The 21,708-nt window shown below is 34.3% G+C and overlaps 2 protein-coding genes across 4 annotated transcripts; both read right to left on the reverse strand.

Moving 5' to 3' along the window:
- Positions 1-207: 207 nt before the first annotated feature.
- LOC107863208 lies at positions 208-6,663 on the reverse strand. Of its 3 annotated transcripts, XR_007053648.1 has the most exons (9): positions 5,526-6,662; positions 5,324-5,422; positions 5,131-5,229; positions 4,497-4,705; positions 4,039-4,127; positions 3,495-3,857; positions 1,908-3,158; positions 808-1,084; positions 503-665 (listed from the first exon to the last, which is right to left on the reverse strand). XR_007053648.1 is itself a non-coding variant. In XM_016709026.2 (8 exons), the coding sequence occupies exons 1-7, from the start codon at positions 5,603-5,605 to the stop codon at positions 1,914-1,916; spliced, it is 2,184 nt and encodes a 727-aa protein (XP_016564512.2). In that variant the 5' UTR covers positions 5,606-6,663; the 3' UTR covers positions 208-468; positions 1,908-1,913. The 3 variants fall into 3 exon arrangements, 2 of the variants coding, with proteins under 2 accessions (XP_016564512.2, XP_047265353.1); XM_016709026.2 differs by lacking the exons at positions 503-665; positions 808-1,084 and adding an exon at positions 208-468 and having other exon boundaries at positions 5,526-6,663; XM_047409397.1 differs by lacking the exon at positions 503-665 and having other exon boundaries at positions 712-1,084.
- A 1,577-nt stretch (positions 6,664-8,240) lies between these two features.
- Positions 8,241-11,689, reverse strand: LOC107863207 (heat shock protein 83). The gene is made up of 3 exons (XM_016709024.2): positions 11,067-11,689; positions 10,121-10,401; positions 8,241-10,024 (listed from the first exon to the last, which is right to left on the reverse strand). The coding sequence occupies exons 1-3, from the start codon at positions 11,344-11,346 to the stop codon at positions 8,468-8,470; spliced, it is 2,118 nt and encodes a 705-aa protein (XP_016564510.1). The 5' UTR covers positions 11,347-11,689; the 3' UTR covers positions 8,241-8,467.
- Between the last annotated feature and the right edge of the window lie 10,019 nt (positions 11,690-21,708).

Below are 21,708 nucleotides of genomic sequence, written 5' to 3' on the forward strand. Positions count from 1 at the left end.
TACCTAGTACATCTAATTAAACGCAGGATAAAGAATCATGAACTTTATCTCTGAATTATTATAATTATACCTCACACCAAACGACTCTTTAATAAATATAATACTAAAATAATGATCTTAAAAAATAACATTAAATTTTGTGATAAATTTATAAAAAGTATTAATTTGCTTATAAAGTTAATAAACTTAAATAAAATACTATAAATATCCATGTTAAAAAAATATTCATTACATATAATATAAATAGATATTACATAAATATAGAATTAAAATTATAAGGACAAAATGGACATTGCATGAGACAGGGGAGAGGTTGATTATTGTTTGATAGTTCCCGAAAGTTAATTTTTGAAACAAACTCCACCGATTTTCACCTCATAGATACCTATATATGTTGTAGAAATTTATATTTACACCCTGTGAGGTATATCCCTGACTCACCAATTTAGGACATGAGCTTCTTGATACCTGCAAACTAACAGGAATGTTAAATTAATCAGAATATTTTCTTAAAACCTGCAAATTAGGAAGAAAAAAAAAAAGTCACGTTTTCATCATTCCTACTGACTTGTTTAGATACCTGGTAATTGTATGTTGCCTTAATTTGCCATAATCAGTTAAACGCCTTATAGAAGAAAGAAGAGATTATTGATAAGGTTATTTTACTGCCAGGAAGATGAAGAATATGACGGAGAAGATGTTAGAATATGATAGAGAAATTGTTAATCACAGTATTTTCATGTATATTGGTGTCAATCAAGATACTGATATTCAGGGATTAAATCTGAAGTTTGATTTACTTAGTACCTTGGCGAATGTTGTGTTATCCTATAGTCGGTTACTTTTCCAACTAAAACAAGCTCCCCCAAGCTGCTTTCCTGTCTAAACCTAATGGGTGGGTAATTACAAACTTCAACGGGGGGTGAGATTTGTGTAATTGTTGTATCAGCCAGAAATTGCCCAACCAATCCATCAAAATGATCATCTACTACATACTACTAAAATTCTACGGTGGTGGAAGTTGGATAGCCACAATTAAGTTTCCTTTTTCCTTCTAGTTGCACATCAGCAGCATCTGGATAATCTGCAATATGATAAGGACCTTGAAATCTGTCTCCAAATGAATCTAGCAGATGGAAATAGACAAACAAAAGAGTAGGCATGCCAGTGAAATCGACAATGGTTGTAGCATTCTGATTTGAGGTTGAAGCAGTTTTCAACATCTTTCTCCAGCATTTTTAACTAATATAAAGGCGTTGAAGTTGAAAACTACAGAGAAAAAAATGGGCTTATGCTTTACACGATCCTAAACATTAATGTTTCATCTTCCCCATGACGTGCTAGAGCAATGACCAATTACGAGAAGATTTCAGAGACAGCTAAATTTGCCATGGATTAGAAGCAATACTAATCATATGTCATTAATTAGATTCTACACATGTAGCTGCATATATACACCATACAGAAGATACTTATTGACTGCTTAAACAAAGGAGAGATGTATTAGTTGATTTATTCTTGGTACTGTACTTAATTCAGTAAAATCTTTACCTTTCCAATCCGAAGAGAAAAAATTAGTTGACATACATATGGAAGGCAAAAGCTGAAGACTGAAGTTACTGCCGAGATGATAAATTACCATATCTTATAGAGATCTTGAGAGGACTCCAAGCAATTGGGAGTAGTGAGTATTTATTCAAACTTTTTTCTCGTTTATTGGGTGGTGGGATCTATTTCCATTTGCTGGGGAATGACAAGTTTGAAATAATCCAGGTAAAAGAAAAAGATGTTTGCATGCAGTACCAAATGACTAAGGAGAGTGATCAAATGAAAACAAGTTCCTGCCTTTCTCCACGACAGGCTTTATGTTGAAGTTAGAGGTAAGATAACAGGGCAGGAAAAGGTACCTCGCTTCATATTGGAAATCCAAATCCAGGATAGTGTAATTGTTGATAAGTCTCAGGCAATTGCTGCATAGCATCCCACTGTTGTACAACATCATAAACAACTTGCTCAATAGCATCTGTTGGGGACACACTTAGCTGCTCCCTTTGCTGAAGAAAACTATCTGGCCGATGCAACACTGTATACTGTTCAAGATATCCATTTTTCTTTTCCATGGCAGGTGTGGTTTTCATGAGAGTCTCATGATGAATGTTCGACCACGGGTAGAAATATACTGCAGGGTAATGATGAACAAATTTTTCTTCTCTTGTGTTCTGGAAACTACTGCAAGTAAAATACAGATCCAATGGATGGAAAGTTGGAATTTCTTGATTTACATAGCAACACGAGGTCTGAGAAGAGATCTGGTGGGGACATGGTTTCCGGTGAGTTGCAGAGCCTGAAAAATTGTGAGATGGTGGAACTTTCCGAGCAGGTGGAAAAGGTTTCTCATAACAATGAGCAACTTCTGGGTGTCCAGTTTTATCAGCAGTGAAGTTAGGCATCAATCTATCAGTATTGCCAACAAATGTTACCTCTGGACAATGCTTTGAGAGCGGCAATAGATGGTCAACAGAAATCAAACTGTCCTCGTCAGGCAAATTGATTTCATCTTCCACAAAATCTGAATCAATAGAACTGTCCACATTAGGGCTCTTGGGCTCTTTTGGGCCTTCCTGATAATTGAGTAAAATCAATTCATCTTCATCCGGTAAATGTAGTGGAACTTCAGATTCAGTTATGTTAACTGTATCAGCTGAGTAATGGTCCCTAGGTTCTTGCTCCAAATGAATAACTGCCAATATTTCAGCCCAAAAATCATCAAAAGGAGATTTACTCTCCTCGATCTCATCCAATTCAAGCTCACAATCGAAGATGGAATCCCTGATGCTTTTACCATCTGTCTCAAAAGCTCCACAATCACAGAGAACTGATGCTAAGAAGAATTCATTGGGCTGTAACTCCTCGCTGTTGGAAATCCTCTCATACAAATTTCCCTGTGAAGCAAAGAATGCTTCATCTGAGAGAACCTCATTGCTGATTTCAGTTTTAACATCTTCCTTGGACTCCAGATTCAGTTTATGATTTTCATGGCTTTCTGCTGCTAAAACGTTGACTGTGAGAATACTATTCTCCATTCCACCAGTACATAGCCCCCTCAAACATTTTGTTTCAATGCCAGGAAAGTCAGTATGTTGCAGGGATACTTCCTTCTGCAAAGAAGATGAAAAAGGACAAACTTGCACCATTATCATTGCAATCATGAGTTAGATGTAGTATGATTATCTGACTACAAAAATGTATTCCAGTTCAGCCTCAGCCCATTTATTTTCTCAACCTTCCTGCCCCTCACCATGGAATGTGATACTTCCAAGGAAAATAAAGTTTTAAATCAAGGAAGAAACCCAGACACCACTTACAAGTTACAAGACAAAACCAATAATTTATCACAAACCTACTAAGAGAAAGAGGGAAAAGTGGATAACAAAATAAATATTGGGACTTAAGTATCTCTTAGTAATCAACATATAAGGATGTACAGAACTTACCCCTAGTATCTTTCCAAGTTGTCCTTTTTCAGATTCTTCCCGAATAATATTCACAGTTGGTGCTTTAGCTTCAGAATCAAGATGTTTTTGCTGAGTAGCAATGACAGCATTAATAGAACCAAATGCTTTGCTGTGTGACTTCTCCTCATCCACAGACTTGTTAACAGAATTTTGGGCTTCAGGTAAGTTTAAAATCTGCTTGCTCCAATGAGTAGCCAGAACACCAGAACTTTTATCCCCAACTACATCATCTTGAAGAGTATCCTTGTTTAATGGAACATCCTCTTGAGCAGTACAGGCTGTGTTGGTCAGAGACTTCGTTCCTTTAGATGAATCGCAAGCATATGAATAGAAATTGCCAACCTGTCATAATAACAAGTCTTAATTTACAAAAGTCAAATGCTCTTAGAGCACATGCAAAAAGATCAAGTTCATGTAGAGCACATTATAAGCGAGTATTGTTTTGCTCAAGAGAGGTACTGGAACATTATAGTCTTTACAAGAGAGATAAACACGACCAATTTTTAGTGCATAATAACCAGACCTTGTAATACTGTGGTGGACGATAAGGGTTCTTGCTCTTACTAAGAAGTGATCCCAAAATCCCAGAAGAATCATTCTGCGCCATGGAATCTGCATAACACATATTATTAGAACAGGGCTATGAGCACTACTTTCTATGTACTTAATAAGTGAACCATCTATGACTGGGCATTTGGAATTTATGCAATATCCAGAACATGTAGAAAACTAACGTGTGCTATTGAAGCATTGATTTAGCCAAGTTAATAACCTAAATGCTATTCCAAGAGTTTGCTGTACATATAAACCTGACTGTTCTATGAAACTAGCTCGATGATAAAGTTCAAGCGCACCGTGGACAAAGATTTATACTTTGGCCTGTTACTTACATGGTTCACCAAGTGAAAATGTGATATCAAGGATTGGATTTGATTGATCATGAAGTAAAACAACTAACTTGATGCATCGTAACAACTATACCTGAATCACAGCTTCCCTGTAAACTGCTCTCTCCGTTCAACCGTGAAAATTGTTTTTCCCATCTTCCACAAGATCCACGAGAATTGGAAACTAAATCACATCTAATAACAGGTGACGAGCCAATGTAACAATTGTTTGAAGCATGTAGGGGTAGAGTTGCAGATGTATGTTGCGCTCCCACCTTACACTCAGATAAGCCATCTTGTTCGCTGTTCCAAAAAGCAATTATAAGATGCAGAACCAACTTGTCACGAGAAACAAATTAGAAATTATTAAACCTATCAGTGTCATGCGTCAACTTAGGATTTTAACATTTTATTTCTGCTTTCGTTTCATTTTTCTTCCTTTAGCTATGGTGAGTACTAAGTACTGAAGTTGCTATCGGGTAATGAATGTAAGGCAGTGCTAAATAGTTTACGACATCAAAATTCTAAGCTATACATGGAAGTATACAACTTAAATTCATGATCGTCAAACAATTAAATTCAAGTAAAATTTCTTCTTTTATCAGCAATAATTGACAGTTCCATACTTTACCTCGCAGCTAAATCATGATGAGCTATAATTCAACCAACAATACAATGTCAAAAACAGAGACCTAATCAAGCAACTAAAAATTGGACTTATAACTCACTGTAAAGCTGATGAATCAAAATCTTCGGGCAAGTCTTCACAAATTTGTTGGTTAGACAATGATAACATGACTTCTTTAGCATATGTAATCCTCAAATCTCTGCAGCGAAAGCATGATGATATAAAGCAATTAATAATGCGATTCAAAAACAGAGACCTAATCGAGCAACTAAAAGTTGCGACTTATCACTTACCGTAAAGCTGATGGATCAAAATCTTCAGGCAAGCTTTTACAAAAAGGCAGGTTAGACAATGATAACATGAACTCTTTACTGTATGTAAGCCTCGAAACTCTGCAGCGCAAGTATTACAACAGGAATTTATGTTAACCGTTTGCTAATTGATTAACTTCCTACTATATAAAAACGAAAACTCAAAAAAAGGTACTAATATCACTTTGAGATCCCTGTAGTGGTACTGGTTCCCTCCGATTCCAACTGCTCTTCCGAGCTGCATTCTTCAATTTCCACACTCATTCCAAAGTCTTGCTCAAATTTTTCAGAGTCCGTACAAGTTCGTGTAACTGAGTATCCAGCCTCTGCAGTTTCCGGATATAACTGTTCACTACGTAAACCTTCCGAAAACAATAATCAGAGTCAATTTCGCACTTGGAACCAAAATCAAAGCTTCTGTATCGTCAATGTTGATGTATATGTTCTGTAAAACCCTAGCTACTGCACATTTCTACAGAGAGATTAGAAGATGAAAATTGAACGGAACTCCACTAGAATCTGCAGAGGTGATTACATATTCACATTGTTTTGTAGTGATGAAGAAGAGAGAGCTTTACAAATGGCTACAAAAACGTGAACTTTTTTACACTAAAAGTGGAAAGAAGATTGCAGAGCAAGTAAAAAAAAAAAAAAGCAAAGGACCTCTGCGAGTAGTAGAGGTGAGAGGTATTTTGTCTTTATATTAACAGCCTAACCAGAGGTACTACTTTTGCTTCTCCACTAACGCACTGCACTGAAGCTTAGGTGGGGTTAAAATAGTCTTTCAACTTTAGATATATTTTGAACAACATTTATTTTATTTTGGATAAAATATAAATGCTGTTGAATAATTAAAATTGTTATTTTGGGAGTTTTGCTACTGGATGGAAAATTTTAGGGAACAGTCTCAGCAGTGTTTTGAATGGCCGAATAGACTTTTATTGGGTTGATGAGAAAACTTTCTTTAAAAAGTCCGGAAATCAGAGGCAAGACAGAAAAGCACTGTGGATAAGTTATTTCAATATAGAAGCAACTTTGCAGGTTATAGCAATTATCTCTTATCAATATAGAAGCAACTTTGCAGGTCATAGCAATTATCTTTGGCAACATCAACACTCCAAAAGAGAGAAGAGTAAAAAACAATGGAACTTAAAAAAAGAATCAGAAAGAAAAAAGCAAAAAAGCAGAAAAAAAAAAAAGCAAGGACATTCGAGAAGATCTCCTTTCACATATATGATCATATGTGACCGGTAACCATCATAATGTTTATCATACTTCATATTTTTTTCCTTTGAAGAAAATGGATTTTTTCTCTTCTTTTGGCATGAATAGAGGATTAGTTGTTCAATGTTTAGGTACTAGGACTCGTGCGTAAAATGTTTTCCCTTTTAAAAGATTATGTAACACCCTCGTACATGTAGGGAACACCCAAATTTTGAATGATTTTTCAATTGAGATAATACATAAATATTATCGTAAATTTGACATCAAATTATAATTTTTATCTTAAATTTTTATAATGCACAAATAGAACCTTTAACTATTCAAAACCTGAACAAATATGACCTCCGATTTTGCAACCCCATGCGTGAGTTTCACTCTCTCCTACATGGATAAGTAATCCAATCACACGGTGCCACATCGTTAAAAGGGCTGACTTGGATGGAGATCATATTTGTGCAATTTTGAATAGCTAAAGGTCATATTTGTACAATATCAAAATTTTATTTTTTGTGTTAAAACAACGTTGTTATTATTATTATTATTAATTATTATTATTATTATTATTTATTTATTTCTATAGCAACAATACCTAAATTTTTTTTAATTAAAAAATCAAACCCACGCAGTAGGCTGAAGGAAGCGTCCAAGAAGAGCAAATAACACCACTGAGCTATCGAAGTGTCTTTTTTCATGTGGTTCAACATTAATATACGTACATAAATATAGATTTTCTACCATATATATAACGTAATTTTTTTACCGAGGGGGTTCGGATGAATCCCATGGCAACCACGTAGGTTCGCCCCTGCATTAATTTAATAACATTTTAATAACGTTAATTTAATATACTACTACTATCCTTAATAACGTTAATTTAATAGTATTTTATTAAAACTATAATTTTTTTTATTATTAGTATATTTTCATCTTTAATTTAATATTTAAATAAATTATATTTAGATATATTATATGACTTAAATTCGCCCTCTACTTTATAATATATATACATATCCGTGCAATTTTTTCGTATGAGGCTCACCCACTTAATTAATAAATCTTTAATATTATTTTTTTTTCTTAATGACAAAAGAAATTAAATGTCATTTTTATCTTTGAACCAAAAATAATTAAAAAAAATAATAGTGATAGGTCATTTAAAAATTATATTTGTACAGTTTTGAATATTTAAAAATCATATTTGTGCATTGTCAAAGTTTAAGATCATATTTTATGTATTATACCCTTAAATTTTAAGATAAACACACGTTTTGCCTCGCAGTTTTAAATAGTTAAGTCATATATGCAGTTTTGAATAATTAAGTCATATTTGTGCACTTTTAAAGATCAAAATTATAATTTAATGTCAAATTTAAAAACATATTATTATCTCTTTTCAATTTGTTTGAAAAATCCGTACGGGTCAAAACCACACAAATCTGCTTGCAAAACCCGAACCGGTCAAAATCACACAAACAATCAAGTTTTCCTTACCGAGGAAGTAGTAATATCTCATGCGGACTTACTTCATACCTCCATTTCTTTCAATAGTTCATTGTTATGACTTTAGCCTCGCCTGGTTACATTAACATGGGCTTTTATCAAAGGATAAATTCAAAAAATTGTTGGATTGTGGACCCTGGAAAAGAGAGAATCGAATGATAAAAGGGGGCATGGATGATCAAAATAGACTATAACAATTCAGTAAACGGATGAACAAACTCTATTACAGCTTGGACGAGACACGACACAGATTGCTTACACAACAGACTCAACTGATCCATCCGAACCACTATAGCCAACAACTACTCTACTAAACACAAGATTGAGAAAATAGAGAACAATTCAAAATGTAATTCCACACACCCAATGTAAGACATCTCACGTCTCAACTGACTTCAGTGCTTAGTCTACTTCTTCCATCTTGCTTTCCTCGCCAGCTTCCTCCAGTGCAGGCATGTCTTCATCTTGACCAGCTTCTTCCTCTTCCTCTTCCTCTATGCTTAGACCCAACTTCAACATCCTGTGGATTCTTGCAGCAAAGGTATTCGGGTCATCAAGGCTAAAACCAGATGTCAGTAGAGCTGTCTCGAAGAGCAACATTACAAGATCCTTCACTGATTTGTCATTTTTGTCTGCCTCAGCTCTCTTCCTCAATTCCTCCATGATTCCATTGTCGGGGTTAATTTCCATAGTCTTCTTGCTAGACATGTAAGAACTCATGCTGCTGTCCCTCAAAGCCTGAGCCTTCATGATCCTTTCCATGTTGGCTGTCCAACCATATTCGCCAGTCACCAAGCAACATGGAGAGTCAACAATCCTATCAGAAACAACCACCTTCTCAACCCTGTCACCAAGGAAGTCTTTGATCGTCTTGCAGAGATTCTCAAAAGATCTTTTCTTCTCCTCTTTTTTCTTCTTCTCTTCTTCGGTTTCATCATCGAGCTTCAATCCTTCCTTGGTGGCAGAGACCAGTTTCTTACCATCATATTCTTTCAGCTGCCCCACAGCGTATTCATCAATAGCATCAACCATGTAGAGCACTTCATATCCTTTCTTCTTGAGACGCTCCAAGAATGGGGAGTTCTCAACCGCCTTCTTGCTCTCTCCAGTTATATAGTAGATATCTTTCTGGCCCTCCTTCATCCTAGTGACATAATCCTTCAGGCTGGTCATCTCATCACCACTCTTGGTGGAGTGGTAACGAAGGAGGTCAGCCAATTTGGCTCTGTTCTGGCTGTCTTCGTGAATACCCAACTTCAAGTTCTTTGAGAAAGCCTCGTAGAACTTGTTATAGTCCTCCTTGTTCTCAGCAATTTCATTGAACATCTCAATACATTTCTTCACGAGGTTCTTCCTAATCACCTTAAGAATCTTGTTTTGTTGTAGCATCTCACGAGAGATGTTGAGAGGCAAATCATCAGAGTCCACAACACCCTTCACAAATCCAAGGTACTCAGGCATAAGCTCCTCACAGTTATCCATAATGAACACCCTCCTGACGTATAACTTTATGTTGTTCATCTTTTTCCGGGAGTCAAAAAGATCGAACGGAGCTCTCTTGGGCACAAAGAGAATAGCCTTGAACTCAAGCTGCCCCTCGACAGAGAAGTGTTTGACAGCAAGGTGATCCTCCCAATCATTGGTCAAACTCTTGTAGAAAGAGGCATACTCCTCCTTAGTAATCTCCTCCGGCTTGCGCAACCAGATAGGTTTCTGCTTGTTAATGAGTTCCCACTCGTGAGAAACCTCCTTAATCTTCTTTTTCTTGCCTTTCTCCTTCTCTTTATCCTCATCGACCTCCTCAACAGCACCCTCCTCGTCTTTCTTGGGCTCATCATCTTCATCATCACTGATTTCTTTCTCAGTAGTCTTCTCAGCCCAGAGGTAAATTGGATAGCTAATGAATTCAGAGTGCTTCTTTACAAGGTCCTTGATTCTCCTTTCTTCCAAGTACTCCAGCTGCACATTATAAACCAAAAAGTAATCGCAATCATCACTCAATTAGGCCAAATGGTGTAATGTACAACCATTCATGCAGGAAATACTGTTGCTTACCTGGTCTTCCTTGAGGAAGAGAGTAATCTTTGTTCCTCTGCCCAATTGCTCTCCACTGACATCCCTCGTAACAGTGAATGAACCACCTGCTTGTGATTCCCAGATATACTGCTCATCATCGTTGTGCTTGGTTGTCACAATAACTTTCTCCGCTACAAGGTAAGCAGAATAGAAACCAACGCCAAATTGACCAATCATGCTCACATCAGCACCAGCTTGCAAAGCTTCCATAAATTCCTTGGTGCCAGACCTTGCAATGGTACCCAGATTGTTCACCAAATCTATTTGAAACCACAGACAGAGAAGGCATCAGTACCATTCGACCAACTAAATCTGAAGAATCTTAAGATCAAAAGCACATCCTAAAATATATTCACCACTGATATCAAACCGTTCCCAATAGTACTGTATACATCAAAGTGTGAGATTAAATTTCTAGCAGGATCCACAGGAAAATAATTAAACAAGCCCCTCGAAATTCAAAACATCCTATACATTCATATAGTTGGACGGAAGCAGCGGCGGAGCCAAAACATGCACTAGAATAGTTAAAAACACAAAGAAGCCACAACAATTCAACACCTACTATATATACAATACAAAACAATTTTCATGAGAATATAAACAGTTAATATTTTGCCAAAGACCCTACCTAGCTCCGCTTTGGAAGCTACTCACACAGAAAAGAGCAGATATCACAATTCACAAGGACCAAATGTAGTGTGTAAATACGTATTACCAATCGATAAATACAGCCAACCAATATGTTCAGGCGGAGCTAAATTTCCTCTGTGGATTATTTATTTCACATAAAACACAACAGGCATACAAAAACGGAATTACAAAAATCGAAATGCACAAAAAGAAATAAAAACAACTCTGATAATTCTATCGATAAAACAAAGAGAGTTTATACAACACAGAGATAAGCCAAGAATGTGCTTACCTGCTTTGGTCATGCCGATACCGCTATCAATAATAGAGAGCGTCTTGCTCGCCTTATCAGGAACAATACGAATGAAGAGTTCCGGCTGAGCATCTAACTTGCTCTTATCCGTCAAGCTCTCGAATCGGATCTTATCCAATGCATCAGATGAATTGCTAATAAGTTCCCGGAGGAAAATCTCCTTGTTGCTGTAGAAAGTATTGATGATCAAACTCAACAACTGGTTAATCTCAGCCTGGAAAGCAAAGGTCTCTCCCTCAGCCATTTGAACATCCGCCATTGAAAATATGCTAAAAATGTGAAGTGAAACTTAAAGGACGCAATGAAGAAGGGATTTGTATTTGCAAGTTGTTTGAATACTTATTGATCTAATTTTCGAGAGGAGGAAGAAAGGTATATTATATATGAAAGAAGAAGAATTCTAGAGTATTCTGTTGGAGAAAGAAAATTGCCAGAGGTGAAGCTGTGCTTCTGGAATCTTCTACGTCCCTCTAGTCTTTACACCATTTCTTATTTCTACTCGTTCCTTCTGGTACAATCCGATCACTGTGATATTTGATAAATTATTAAATGCTATAGTAGTTTTTTTCTATATTAAATATTTAACAAAAAACATCATAATTATTCATTGTTCCACAGCTTTTGTCCATATATGATGTTCAATTTTTTTTTTTCAAAAAGTTTTTGGACATAATTTTATAATTTTCTAAAATCTAATGTGAAGTTGAATTTCGTAATAAGAAAAATCTAATTTTTTTTTTTTTTACAATTTTCATTCAAATCAGTCAAAAATAATTTCAATTTATAGTAATGTGTAAACACAATTCTAATTTGCAACATCATTTTATAACTTGCGAAGCAAATACTATTTCTTTTCTAGATTTTACATTTTTCATAGCCCACTTAATTATCCATATGTTAAATTTTAAATATATTTAATCAAATATAACCTATACTAATCAGATTAAAATTATTTCAATAATCAAGGGGTAAAAATGCTATTATCCCCTTTATTTTTACTTTTTTGTCCTCTTGCATTTTTTTGTTTTATTTTCTTCGTCTCTCTAATGTGGAAATGAATACTTGCACAATAACAAGATTTTATCCAACCACAAGCATTGGTTCAGCATCTCACCCCTTAAGCAAGAGGTTGAGGGTTCGATCCTCACCTCTGGTGAATGGAGAAAATTCTGTTTCCTACTACCGCTTAGTGCGCTGACCGTGGAACGGAGGATTAGTTTCACGACTGCCGGAGGATTAGTAATGATATTATTTGAGATAAAGTAGGAGTAGGCCACGTGGTGAACAAGATAAAGAAAGTGAGATTGAGATAGATGGTCTGGACATGTGATGAGGGATTAAGTTAACTCCCCGGTGAGGAGATGCGAGAGATTGCATATAGTAGGTACGAGGTGAGGCAGACGCCACGCGGTGAACAAGACAAAGAAAGTGAGATTGAGATGGTTTGGACATGTGATGAGGGATTAAGTTAACTCCCCGAGTGAGGAGATGTGAGAGATTGCATATAGTAGGTACGAGGTAAGGTAGAGGTAGATGGTCTGGACATGTGATGAGGGATTAAGCTAACTCCCTGGTGAAGAGGTGCGAGAGATTGCATATAGTAGGTACGAGGTGAGGTAGACGCCACGCGGTGAACAAGACAAAGAAAGTGAGATTGAGATGGTTTGGACATGTGATAAGGGATTAAGCTAACTCCCCGGGTGAGGAGATGCGAGAGATTGCATATAGTAGGTACGAGGTAAGGTAGAGGTAGACCTAAAAGTATTGGGAGACGTAATTAGGCAGGACATGGCGGAACTTCAGGAAGAGGGTGTGGAGGACGCCTATTAGGGTAGACGCTTAGTAGGTAAATTGAGTGTAAACTTGCTTTTAACAGCCTGTTTGGATGGTGGTTTGTCATGGTTTCATAATGTATGGTATGGCGTAGTATGGTATGGTATAATATGGTATGGTACAGTACCATGTTTGGCTGGACTGTATCGTTCACTGTGATTTAGTAATAGATTTTTTGTTTGGTTTGATGGTATGGTACGCTATGGTAACAGGTAAATTTACTAAAATGCCCCTAATTGTATTACATTTGAGATATCAACTCTTTTATCTATATCAGTGCTAGCGTAACCAGTTGTCCTTTCTTTCTTGATGCTTCTCATAGCTACCCGACGATCCTTTTAAGACACCAAATTCACAAGGGTATTTGCTAAACAAAGGTTTGACGAACGCAAACTAATGCAATCGAGAAGTACTTCTCAATCAATAAAACAATTGGTATACATGTATGTATCTTAGAGTTCAAAAATCACTTCCCATGTATATACTTTTTGTGCATTCACTCTGTTTCCCTCTATTTCAATTTTCAATTTTTGTTTAATCGAATTGAGTTTTTATTGGCATTAAAAACTACTACTATTAAATAACTGTGATCATTTTTCTCACTCTTTAAATTTTTATATTGCTAACAGGAAGTCTTACAATCTTCGATCTTGTTAACAAATGCGTAGTCTTAGCATGTATTTTGTTGATAAGGATAAAATAGGATTAAAGAAAATTATATAAGGGTATAGTTGGAGAAGAAAAATGAAAACCATGGCACACCACCAATTTGGTGGTTCAATAAATTATTTCATTCCATGGTTATCAAACTATGAAATAGTAACATACCATACCACCATTTTTAGAAAACCATAAAAACAAACATGTTTCCCAAGGTAACCATACCATACCATACCATCGGAAACCACCATCCAAAAAGGATGTAAGGGTTTAGGCTTGTTTGTGTGGACACGTATTATGATTGAGAAAATGTGAGAGATAATTTCAATATAATTACATAATTGGCCCTGATGAGAAATTGAAAATTATTACTCTCCATCTAAATGCTAAAGCAAAGGTCATGATGTTTTTCCTACCATCTAAGTAGAGGAATAATTAATTGCGCAGAATTTATGAAAGAAAATTGCAGAGATTTACTAATTCAACCAATAGTATGCTGGATTTGTTGAGAGAATTTAAGAAGCTAGAACAAAATAGCAATCTCAATGAATATTTAGAGAAGTTTAAGAAGTTGAAGAATTGGGTCTTAATAAAAAATTCACTATTCATGAAGAGTTTTTTTACGGTGCTTCATTAAGGGATTGAAGGAGGAAATTAGACTTACTGAAAATACTTGCACCTTACACTTTTGAGTTAAGTAGTGGACAAGGACAGACATCAAGAAAAGGTTTTAGAAACTACTAACAAAAGGAACAGGGTGCAGTGGAGCAAATTAATTAGTAACCCTCCTAATTCTTACAACAACAGACTGGGTAATAGTGAAGTGAAGAAATGCCAGATGGGACTAACTTCCACCACTACCAACAAGCTTATGGATACAATAAGATTACATGGGTTATGGTACGAGTATGGAGATAAGTATCACCATGACCATCAATGTAAGAATAAGCTGTAGAATGCATTGATTGTTTGTGAAGATCGAGAAATTATTCAAGAGGAAATGGTGCCAGAAAAAGTACGGGTGAATGATACCTTCAGTGAAAAAGTGACGGTTGATGAGGTCATTACATGACCTATCAAGTGTAGAAGCCCCAAACACTATCAGACCACACAAGGAAGAAGTGGGAAAGAAAGAATTAATAGTACTACTGAATTTAGAAAGCAGTCATAGTTTCTTGGACCTTGCTATAGCCAAAGAAATGAGACACAATATTAGAGAAGCCAACCATATGAGAGTGAAAATGGCTGATGGAAATTTACTTATGATTTATTATTCTTGTCCTAGATTTAAGTAAAAGATTTAAAGAATAACGTTTACTGACTATATTAGACTAGTCAACTGGGTGTTTGTAATATGATTTTGTGAGGAGATTTAGATGAAGAGTTACAACCCCTTATTGTTGAAATCCGGAACCATTCTATGCCACCAAACTAAAAAAAACATCAAAATATGCCATATATTTAAAAATGTACCAATTTATGCTTAACTCACAAAAATTGTGAGTTATGCACAAATATCTTTAACGGAAGGCAGTTCACGGTGTTAAATTTTTTTAAAAGTGCATCACTCATAATTTTTGTGAGTTATTCATTCTTATTTTAACATAACTCGCAAAAATTGTGAGTTATGCTTTTTATTTTCAACATAACTCACAAAAATTGTGAGTTATGCATTCTTATTTTAACATAACTCACAATTTTTATGAGTTATTCATTCTTATTTTAACATAACTCACAAAAATTATGAGTTATGCATTCTTATTTTAACATAACTCACAAAAATTGTGAGTTATGCATTCTTGTTTTTAACATAAATCTTCACAAAAATTGTGAGTTATGCATTCTTGTTTTTAACATAACTCACGATTTTTGTGAGTTATGCATTTTATTATAACATAACTCACAAAAATTGTGAGTTGCCTTTTATTTTAACATAACTCAGATAAATTGAGAGTTATCCATTCATTTGTGAGTTATTTAACTAATGAAAAACATTTCCGAAATTCAATTTAATATATAACTCATTAAAGTACACCTTTTATGAGTTCAAATTGTCGATCACTTTCATTCAAAGTTTCATTCAAATCAGGTATTGAGAATTGTGTTGGCATGTTACTCGGCATGATGTATTGGGGAGCATTCACATCAAAAAAGGCATTATACTGAGTTAAATAAGCATTAATATCACTTGTTGGATCATCAAATTGCGTATGCACATTTGTCTGTATCGGAGACTGCACAAGATGATTTTTACGCTCCTTCTTAACATAAACTTGAAGAATGTTCAGTTTTATTTGACTAGCATAGTCACAAGGAGTCCTCAGAAATTTAGTCAACGACTCATCATCACTAATAATCCATTCTCCATAATTTACCATTCCTTAAGATGAGAAAGAATTTGGATACTGTCCGACTATAAATAAATCAAAATCATTATTTTTTATTTTCATTCTTCTAAAAATTGATTCTACAAATTCTCTCTAACCAATTGAAATTGGATACTTCGCATTGGACTTGGGGGACATACTATAATATATTGTATTTCTCTCGTGAATAATTTCGTCATCCCAAAAAAGTGCAACTTTAACATGTTCAGAATTCATTCTCTAAAATTTGATAAAGTTTTGAAAAGATAAATTGAGTTTGAAGATGATTGACAAAAAATTGAAGTTGAACAGGAAGAAGAATTTGAAAACCATATACAAAGAATGAATATATACGGGTGTTTAAATAGGAGAATTTAAAAAGTATATAACTCACTTTTTTTGTGAGTTATGATAAAACAGATGTATAACTCACAAAAAAGGTGAGTTATATACTTTTAGAAGTTATATGTTAAATAGAATTTCGAAAACGTTTTTCATTATTTAAATAACTCACAAATGAATGGATAACTCACAATTTATCTGAGTTATGTTAAAATAAAAGGCATAACTCACAATTTTTCTGAGTTATGATATAATAAAATGCATAAATCATAAAAATCGTGAGTTTTGTTAAAAATAAGAAAGCATAACTCACAAAAATTGTGAGTTATGTTAAAATAAAATGCATAACTCACAATTTTTTTGAGTTATGTTTAAATAAGAATGAATAACTCACAAAAATTATGAGTTATGTTAAAATAAGAATGCATAACTCACAATTTTTGTGAGTTATGTTGAAAATAAAATGCATAACTCATAATTTTTGTGAGTTATGTTAAAATAAGAATGAATAACTCACAAAAAATTATGAGTTATGCACTTTTCAAAAAATTTAACACCGTGAGCCACCTTCCGTTAAAGATATTTGTGCATAACTCACAATTTTTGTGATTTAAGCATAGATTGGTACATTTTTAAATATTTGGCATAGTTTGGTGCTTTTTTAGTTTGGTGGCATAGAATGGTTCCGGAATCTATTGTAGGACTTTATAGCATATGAGGCTTAGGTGTCACACAAAAGAAATAGGTTTAGACTTAAGAGAATTTATGATGAAGCTAATCTACAGAGTATGACAACTAGTAGTGTGAAACAACTGCTTAATAAGGGAAAGTCAATATAGGATCATCTCTTCACTATCACAACCATAAATGGTAAGGAACAAGAGAACCTACCTCTGTTTAATGCAATATTGGAAGTTATAACAAATTGTTATGTTATCAATGAGTGTTGTTTGAGTTATATAGGTGACGTTATGCAAGACCGCCTCTAAGGACTAACACAAACCAATCCTCTCAGAGTTTAAGGATTCAATGCAAAAGCTCAGGACAAACACAAGTCCATTTAAGGATTTCTGGTTCAAAGGATGAAGTTCAACAAATCAACTTCTATCTTTTCTCATATGTCGGGGTTTTCTACCCTCCAAGAAAATTACTGAATTGTCAGCCCATTCTAGGTGATACATCTTATTGTATTTGGGTCATCCATCCCTTCGAAAGGACACGTATTATTATATTTTGATTTTCCATCCTTTAAGAGGATGCATTGGATCATCACTTTATTTGAGACATTAGTTATTATGTTATGGATCGCCACCTCCTTCAGAGTGACATTTTATTATGTTATGGACTGTCACCTCCTTCAGAGTGACATATTATTATGTTATGGACCGTCACCTCCTTCAAAGTCATATTTTATTATGTTATGGACCGTCAACTCCTTCAAAGTGACATGTTATTATGTTATAGACCGTCACATCCTTCAGAATCACATTTTATTATGTTATGGACCGTCACTTCCTTCAGAGTGACATGTTATTATATTATGGGTTGTAACCTCCTTTAGAGTGACATGTTACTATGTTATGGACCATCACCTTCTTCAGAGTGACATAGTATTATGTTATGGGACGTCACCTCCTTCAAAGTGACATATTATTATGTTATGGACCATTACCTCTTTTAAAGTGACATATTATTATGTACGGGTCCCCTCCTCCTTCAGAGTGTCATATTATTATGTTATGGATCATCCCCTTCTTCAGCGTGATATGTTATTATGTTATAGACTGTCACCTCCTTAAGAGTAACACATTATTATATGGATCATTACCTCCTTCAAAGTGACATGTTATTAGACTGTCATTTTCTTTAGATAATATGTTATTATATAGATTGTCACCTCCTTCAACTATATGTTATGGATTGTAACCTCCTTCGGTATGGCATATTAAAACAAGATTTGCACAATTGCCCTTATATTGCATTTGCTACTAATAAATTTAGTGCAGGTGATTAATAGATTCGTTGGGCCATCACCCCATTCAAAGTGATATATTACATTCAAAATAGGTCATCCTCCTTTCTATGAGACATGTTGGACCATCATCCCGTTCAAAGTGGCATGCTACATTTAACATAGGCGGTCCACCTTTCAATAAGACACGTTGGACTGTCACTTCATTTAAAGTGGCATGTTACACTCAAAATAGGTCGTTCAACTTTCAATGAGATACGTTGGACCGTGACTCCATTCAAAGTAGTTGTTATATTCAAAATAAGTCGTCTGTCTTTCAATAGGATATTCTGGACTGTCACTCCATTTAAAGTGGCATGTTACATTCAAAATAGATCTTTCGCCTTTTAATGAGACACGTTGAATTGTTACTCTGTTCAAAGTGGTATGTTACATTTAAAATAGGTTGCCCACCTTTCAATGAGACACGTTGAACCATCACATCATTCAAAGTGGCATGTTACATTCAAAATAGGTCATCCATCTTTTAATGAGACACGTTGGGTCGTCACTCCGTTCAAAGTGGCATGTTACATTCAAGATAAGTCATTCACTTTTTATTAGTATATGTTGGGTTGTCACCCCGTTCAAAGTGGCATAATATTTTTAGAACAGGTTGTACAAATTGGTTCATCAACTATCTCAACGTGATTGTTTCAAACAGGTTTGTATCAAGTTATGTTTGTGCCATGATACATTTACAACTAACCATTTTGTTTGAGATATTGTTAAGAGCATCCGAAAGGATGAAATTCTCAAATCAAAACCACTGGTGTGGACGACTTTAAAAGAGATGCAACACAACGTGGAATTTATTTTTACCAGCAAACTGGGACATAGTCCGAATAGGAATATCAAAGTCTTTGGGCGCGAGTTGAAGGACGACTTCCACCATCATCAAATCACACCCCTATTGGAAGGCATGTGGGGATTTCTGAATATTCTGGTTTCAATTTCACTTCCAGGATATTTCTAAACTCATACTGGAAGTAACCTTCTTTGTCTTTTAAATTCGGGTGATTATACACTCAAAGTTTTCGAAATTATGTCTAGATAAATTCTTGCCTATGGATGTAAAGGATTCCAAATTCATGGTTAAGAGGTTACAAGTCTCTTTTTCTTAACTCATTTGACTTGTCACTCATCCTAAACCAAAGATCGTCTAAAATAAAAGACTATTTTTTCTACTGATCCAGTCGAACTACAAGCAGTCTGATTCCCTTAATCATTGGGATATGTAGGCTGAGCTCAGTGTTGAAAACTTGACCGCATTCTAACTTCCCCCAATCCTCTTATACCCGACTTTTCGATTTCATCAAAATTCAAAAAGTAGGAGAGCTTATGAATTCTTTGAAAATCGTGCTTAAAATCAAACGTTATGAACTACAAGTGGTCTGAATTCTCATGCAACCTGAGATATGTAGGACACTTGATATCGGAGTCTGGCCATAACTCCCTAAAACTCGTGCGAAAGTCATTTTCTTTTGAAAAAATGAATTTGTGGTCGGACAAAATTAGGAACGTCAAACTCCCTTTTCCCGGGGTTACTTGCATCCACCTTACCCAACGGGAGGGGGCAATTATTGACACCTAATTTTTGTCCTCCATGACTTAGTTTAATTCTGAGTTTCTTCGATTTTAAATAAAATTAAAACATTTATTTTATTTGGATAAAAAACTTTTCAAAGTATTTTCTAGGTAATTTTATCATTTTAAGTAGCAATTATATATTCTCGTATTTGTACATACAAGATCTTATAATTTTGTTAAATAAATAATTATTTTATTGAAAATTTAATTTAATCAAGGCTTGTCTCTAAAATTAATCCAAATAGATTAATATTGATTTAAACATAATTTCAAAATAATTTATTTGAAATTTGTTTCATTTTGTTATACCAAGAAGCTCCAGATTAAGCCGGTTGGTAATTCGTATCAAATTTTATTTTAATTTTAGCCAATTTATTAAATTTGATCATAATTGAAATCAAATTGGTCACAATTACAATGCAATTGATCAATTAATTTTTAATATAATTTAAATTTAAATAAAATTGATTGAAATTATAATTTAGAGCTATTTATTAAATAAAATAGTCTTAAAACCTTATTCCTAATAATTAATCCCATTATTAATTGAGAGAAGGACAAAAATAGCCCTTCTCATACAACTTATTCCACAAAAATAGCTCCTATTTTTAATTTCCACTTAATAGCCGTTAAAATAATTCCATATTCTAACCATTTGCTAATCACCGCTAAAAAGTCGAAAAAATCGCGTAATATATTTCTTTTATTTTCAATTGAAACTCACACTTTCCTTCCCCAATTTTACCTCGGGATTCCTTTTCATTAAAACCTCAAAATTTCTCTTTCAGATACACTATATTACCTTAAAATACCTTTATAAATTGTATATAAATATATAAAATCCTCCGTCAAATGGCTTCATAAAGTTTTTTCATTCATAATTAGCTTAAGTTGATACAAAATTATGGCTTCAAGTTTAATTTTAGTTTTAATTATGCTGCAATACGGAGGAGAGTGGTTAAGTGATGTACAGTTTGACCAGTTTACAATCAATGGAATACTTTTGAATTCAGATTGCTGGTACTAATATTTTGTTGATGAACTGTATAAGCAGCTGAATCTAGAGTGAAATTCTGGTTTAATGACAGTAAAATGCATTGTAAAGAGTGGATCTATGACTATTTACAATAATATGAGTGTTAGACTTTATATGGAGATGAAGAAAAAAATTGGATATAAATGAATTTCCATTGTGTATAACACTACAAAATACATTTGAAAATGGAGAATCCTTAATTGAAAATTTGATCGAAACATCTCCGACTGCTATTCAAGTTTATCTGATACCTATTTCTGATTATACAGTTGAAGATGAAGAAATGAAAGAACACCCGAATCGATAATTAAGGATCCACTTCATAGAGATATTGAAGAAGGGCAGCTGTACTAGGATAAAAATACAATATCAAGTGTGATGAAACATTATGCAATCCGTGAGAAATTCTAATTTAAGGTGAAAAGATCATCATCATCAAGGTATAAACTATAAACTACTTCATATGACATGTGTCAACAATGTGTAAGTTTTATATTTTGTTGGAATATTGGTATAAATTTGCATAAATATTGCATATAATATTGTAACTACTGTATAAAACCTGTATATAAACTGCATATGACTTGTGTATAGACTGTGTAACTACTATATAGGACTTGTATATATACTGCATATAAAGTACTGATATGAACTGTGTAATTTTTGTATAACACCTACATATATATTAGATATTAAACTATATAACTACTTTATATGACCTGTGTCAACAATGTGTAAGTTTTATATTTTGTTGGAATGTTGGTATAAATTTGCATAAATACT

The sequence above is a fragment of the Capsicum annuum genome, chromosome 3, assembly GCF_002878395.1.
Source record: "Capsicum annuum cultivar UCD-10X-F1 chromosome 3, UCD10Xv1.1, whole genome shotgun sequence".
NCBI lineage: Eukaryota > Viridiplantae > Streptophyta > Magnoliopsida > Solanales > Solanaceae > Capsicum > Capsicum annuum.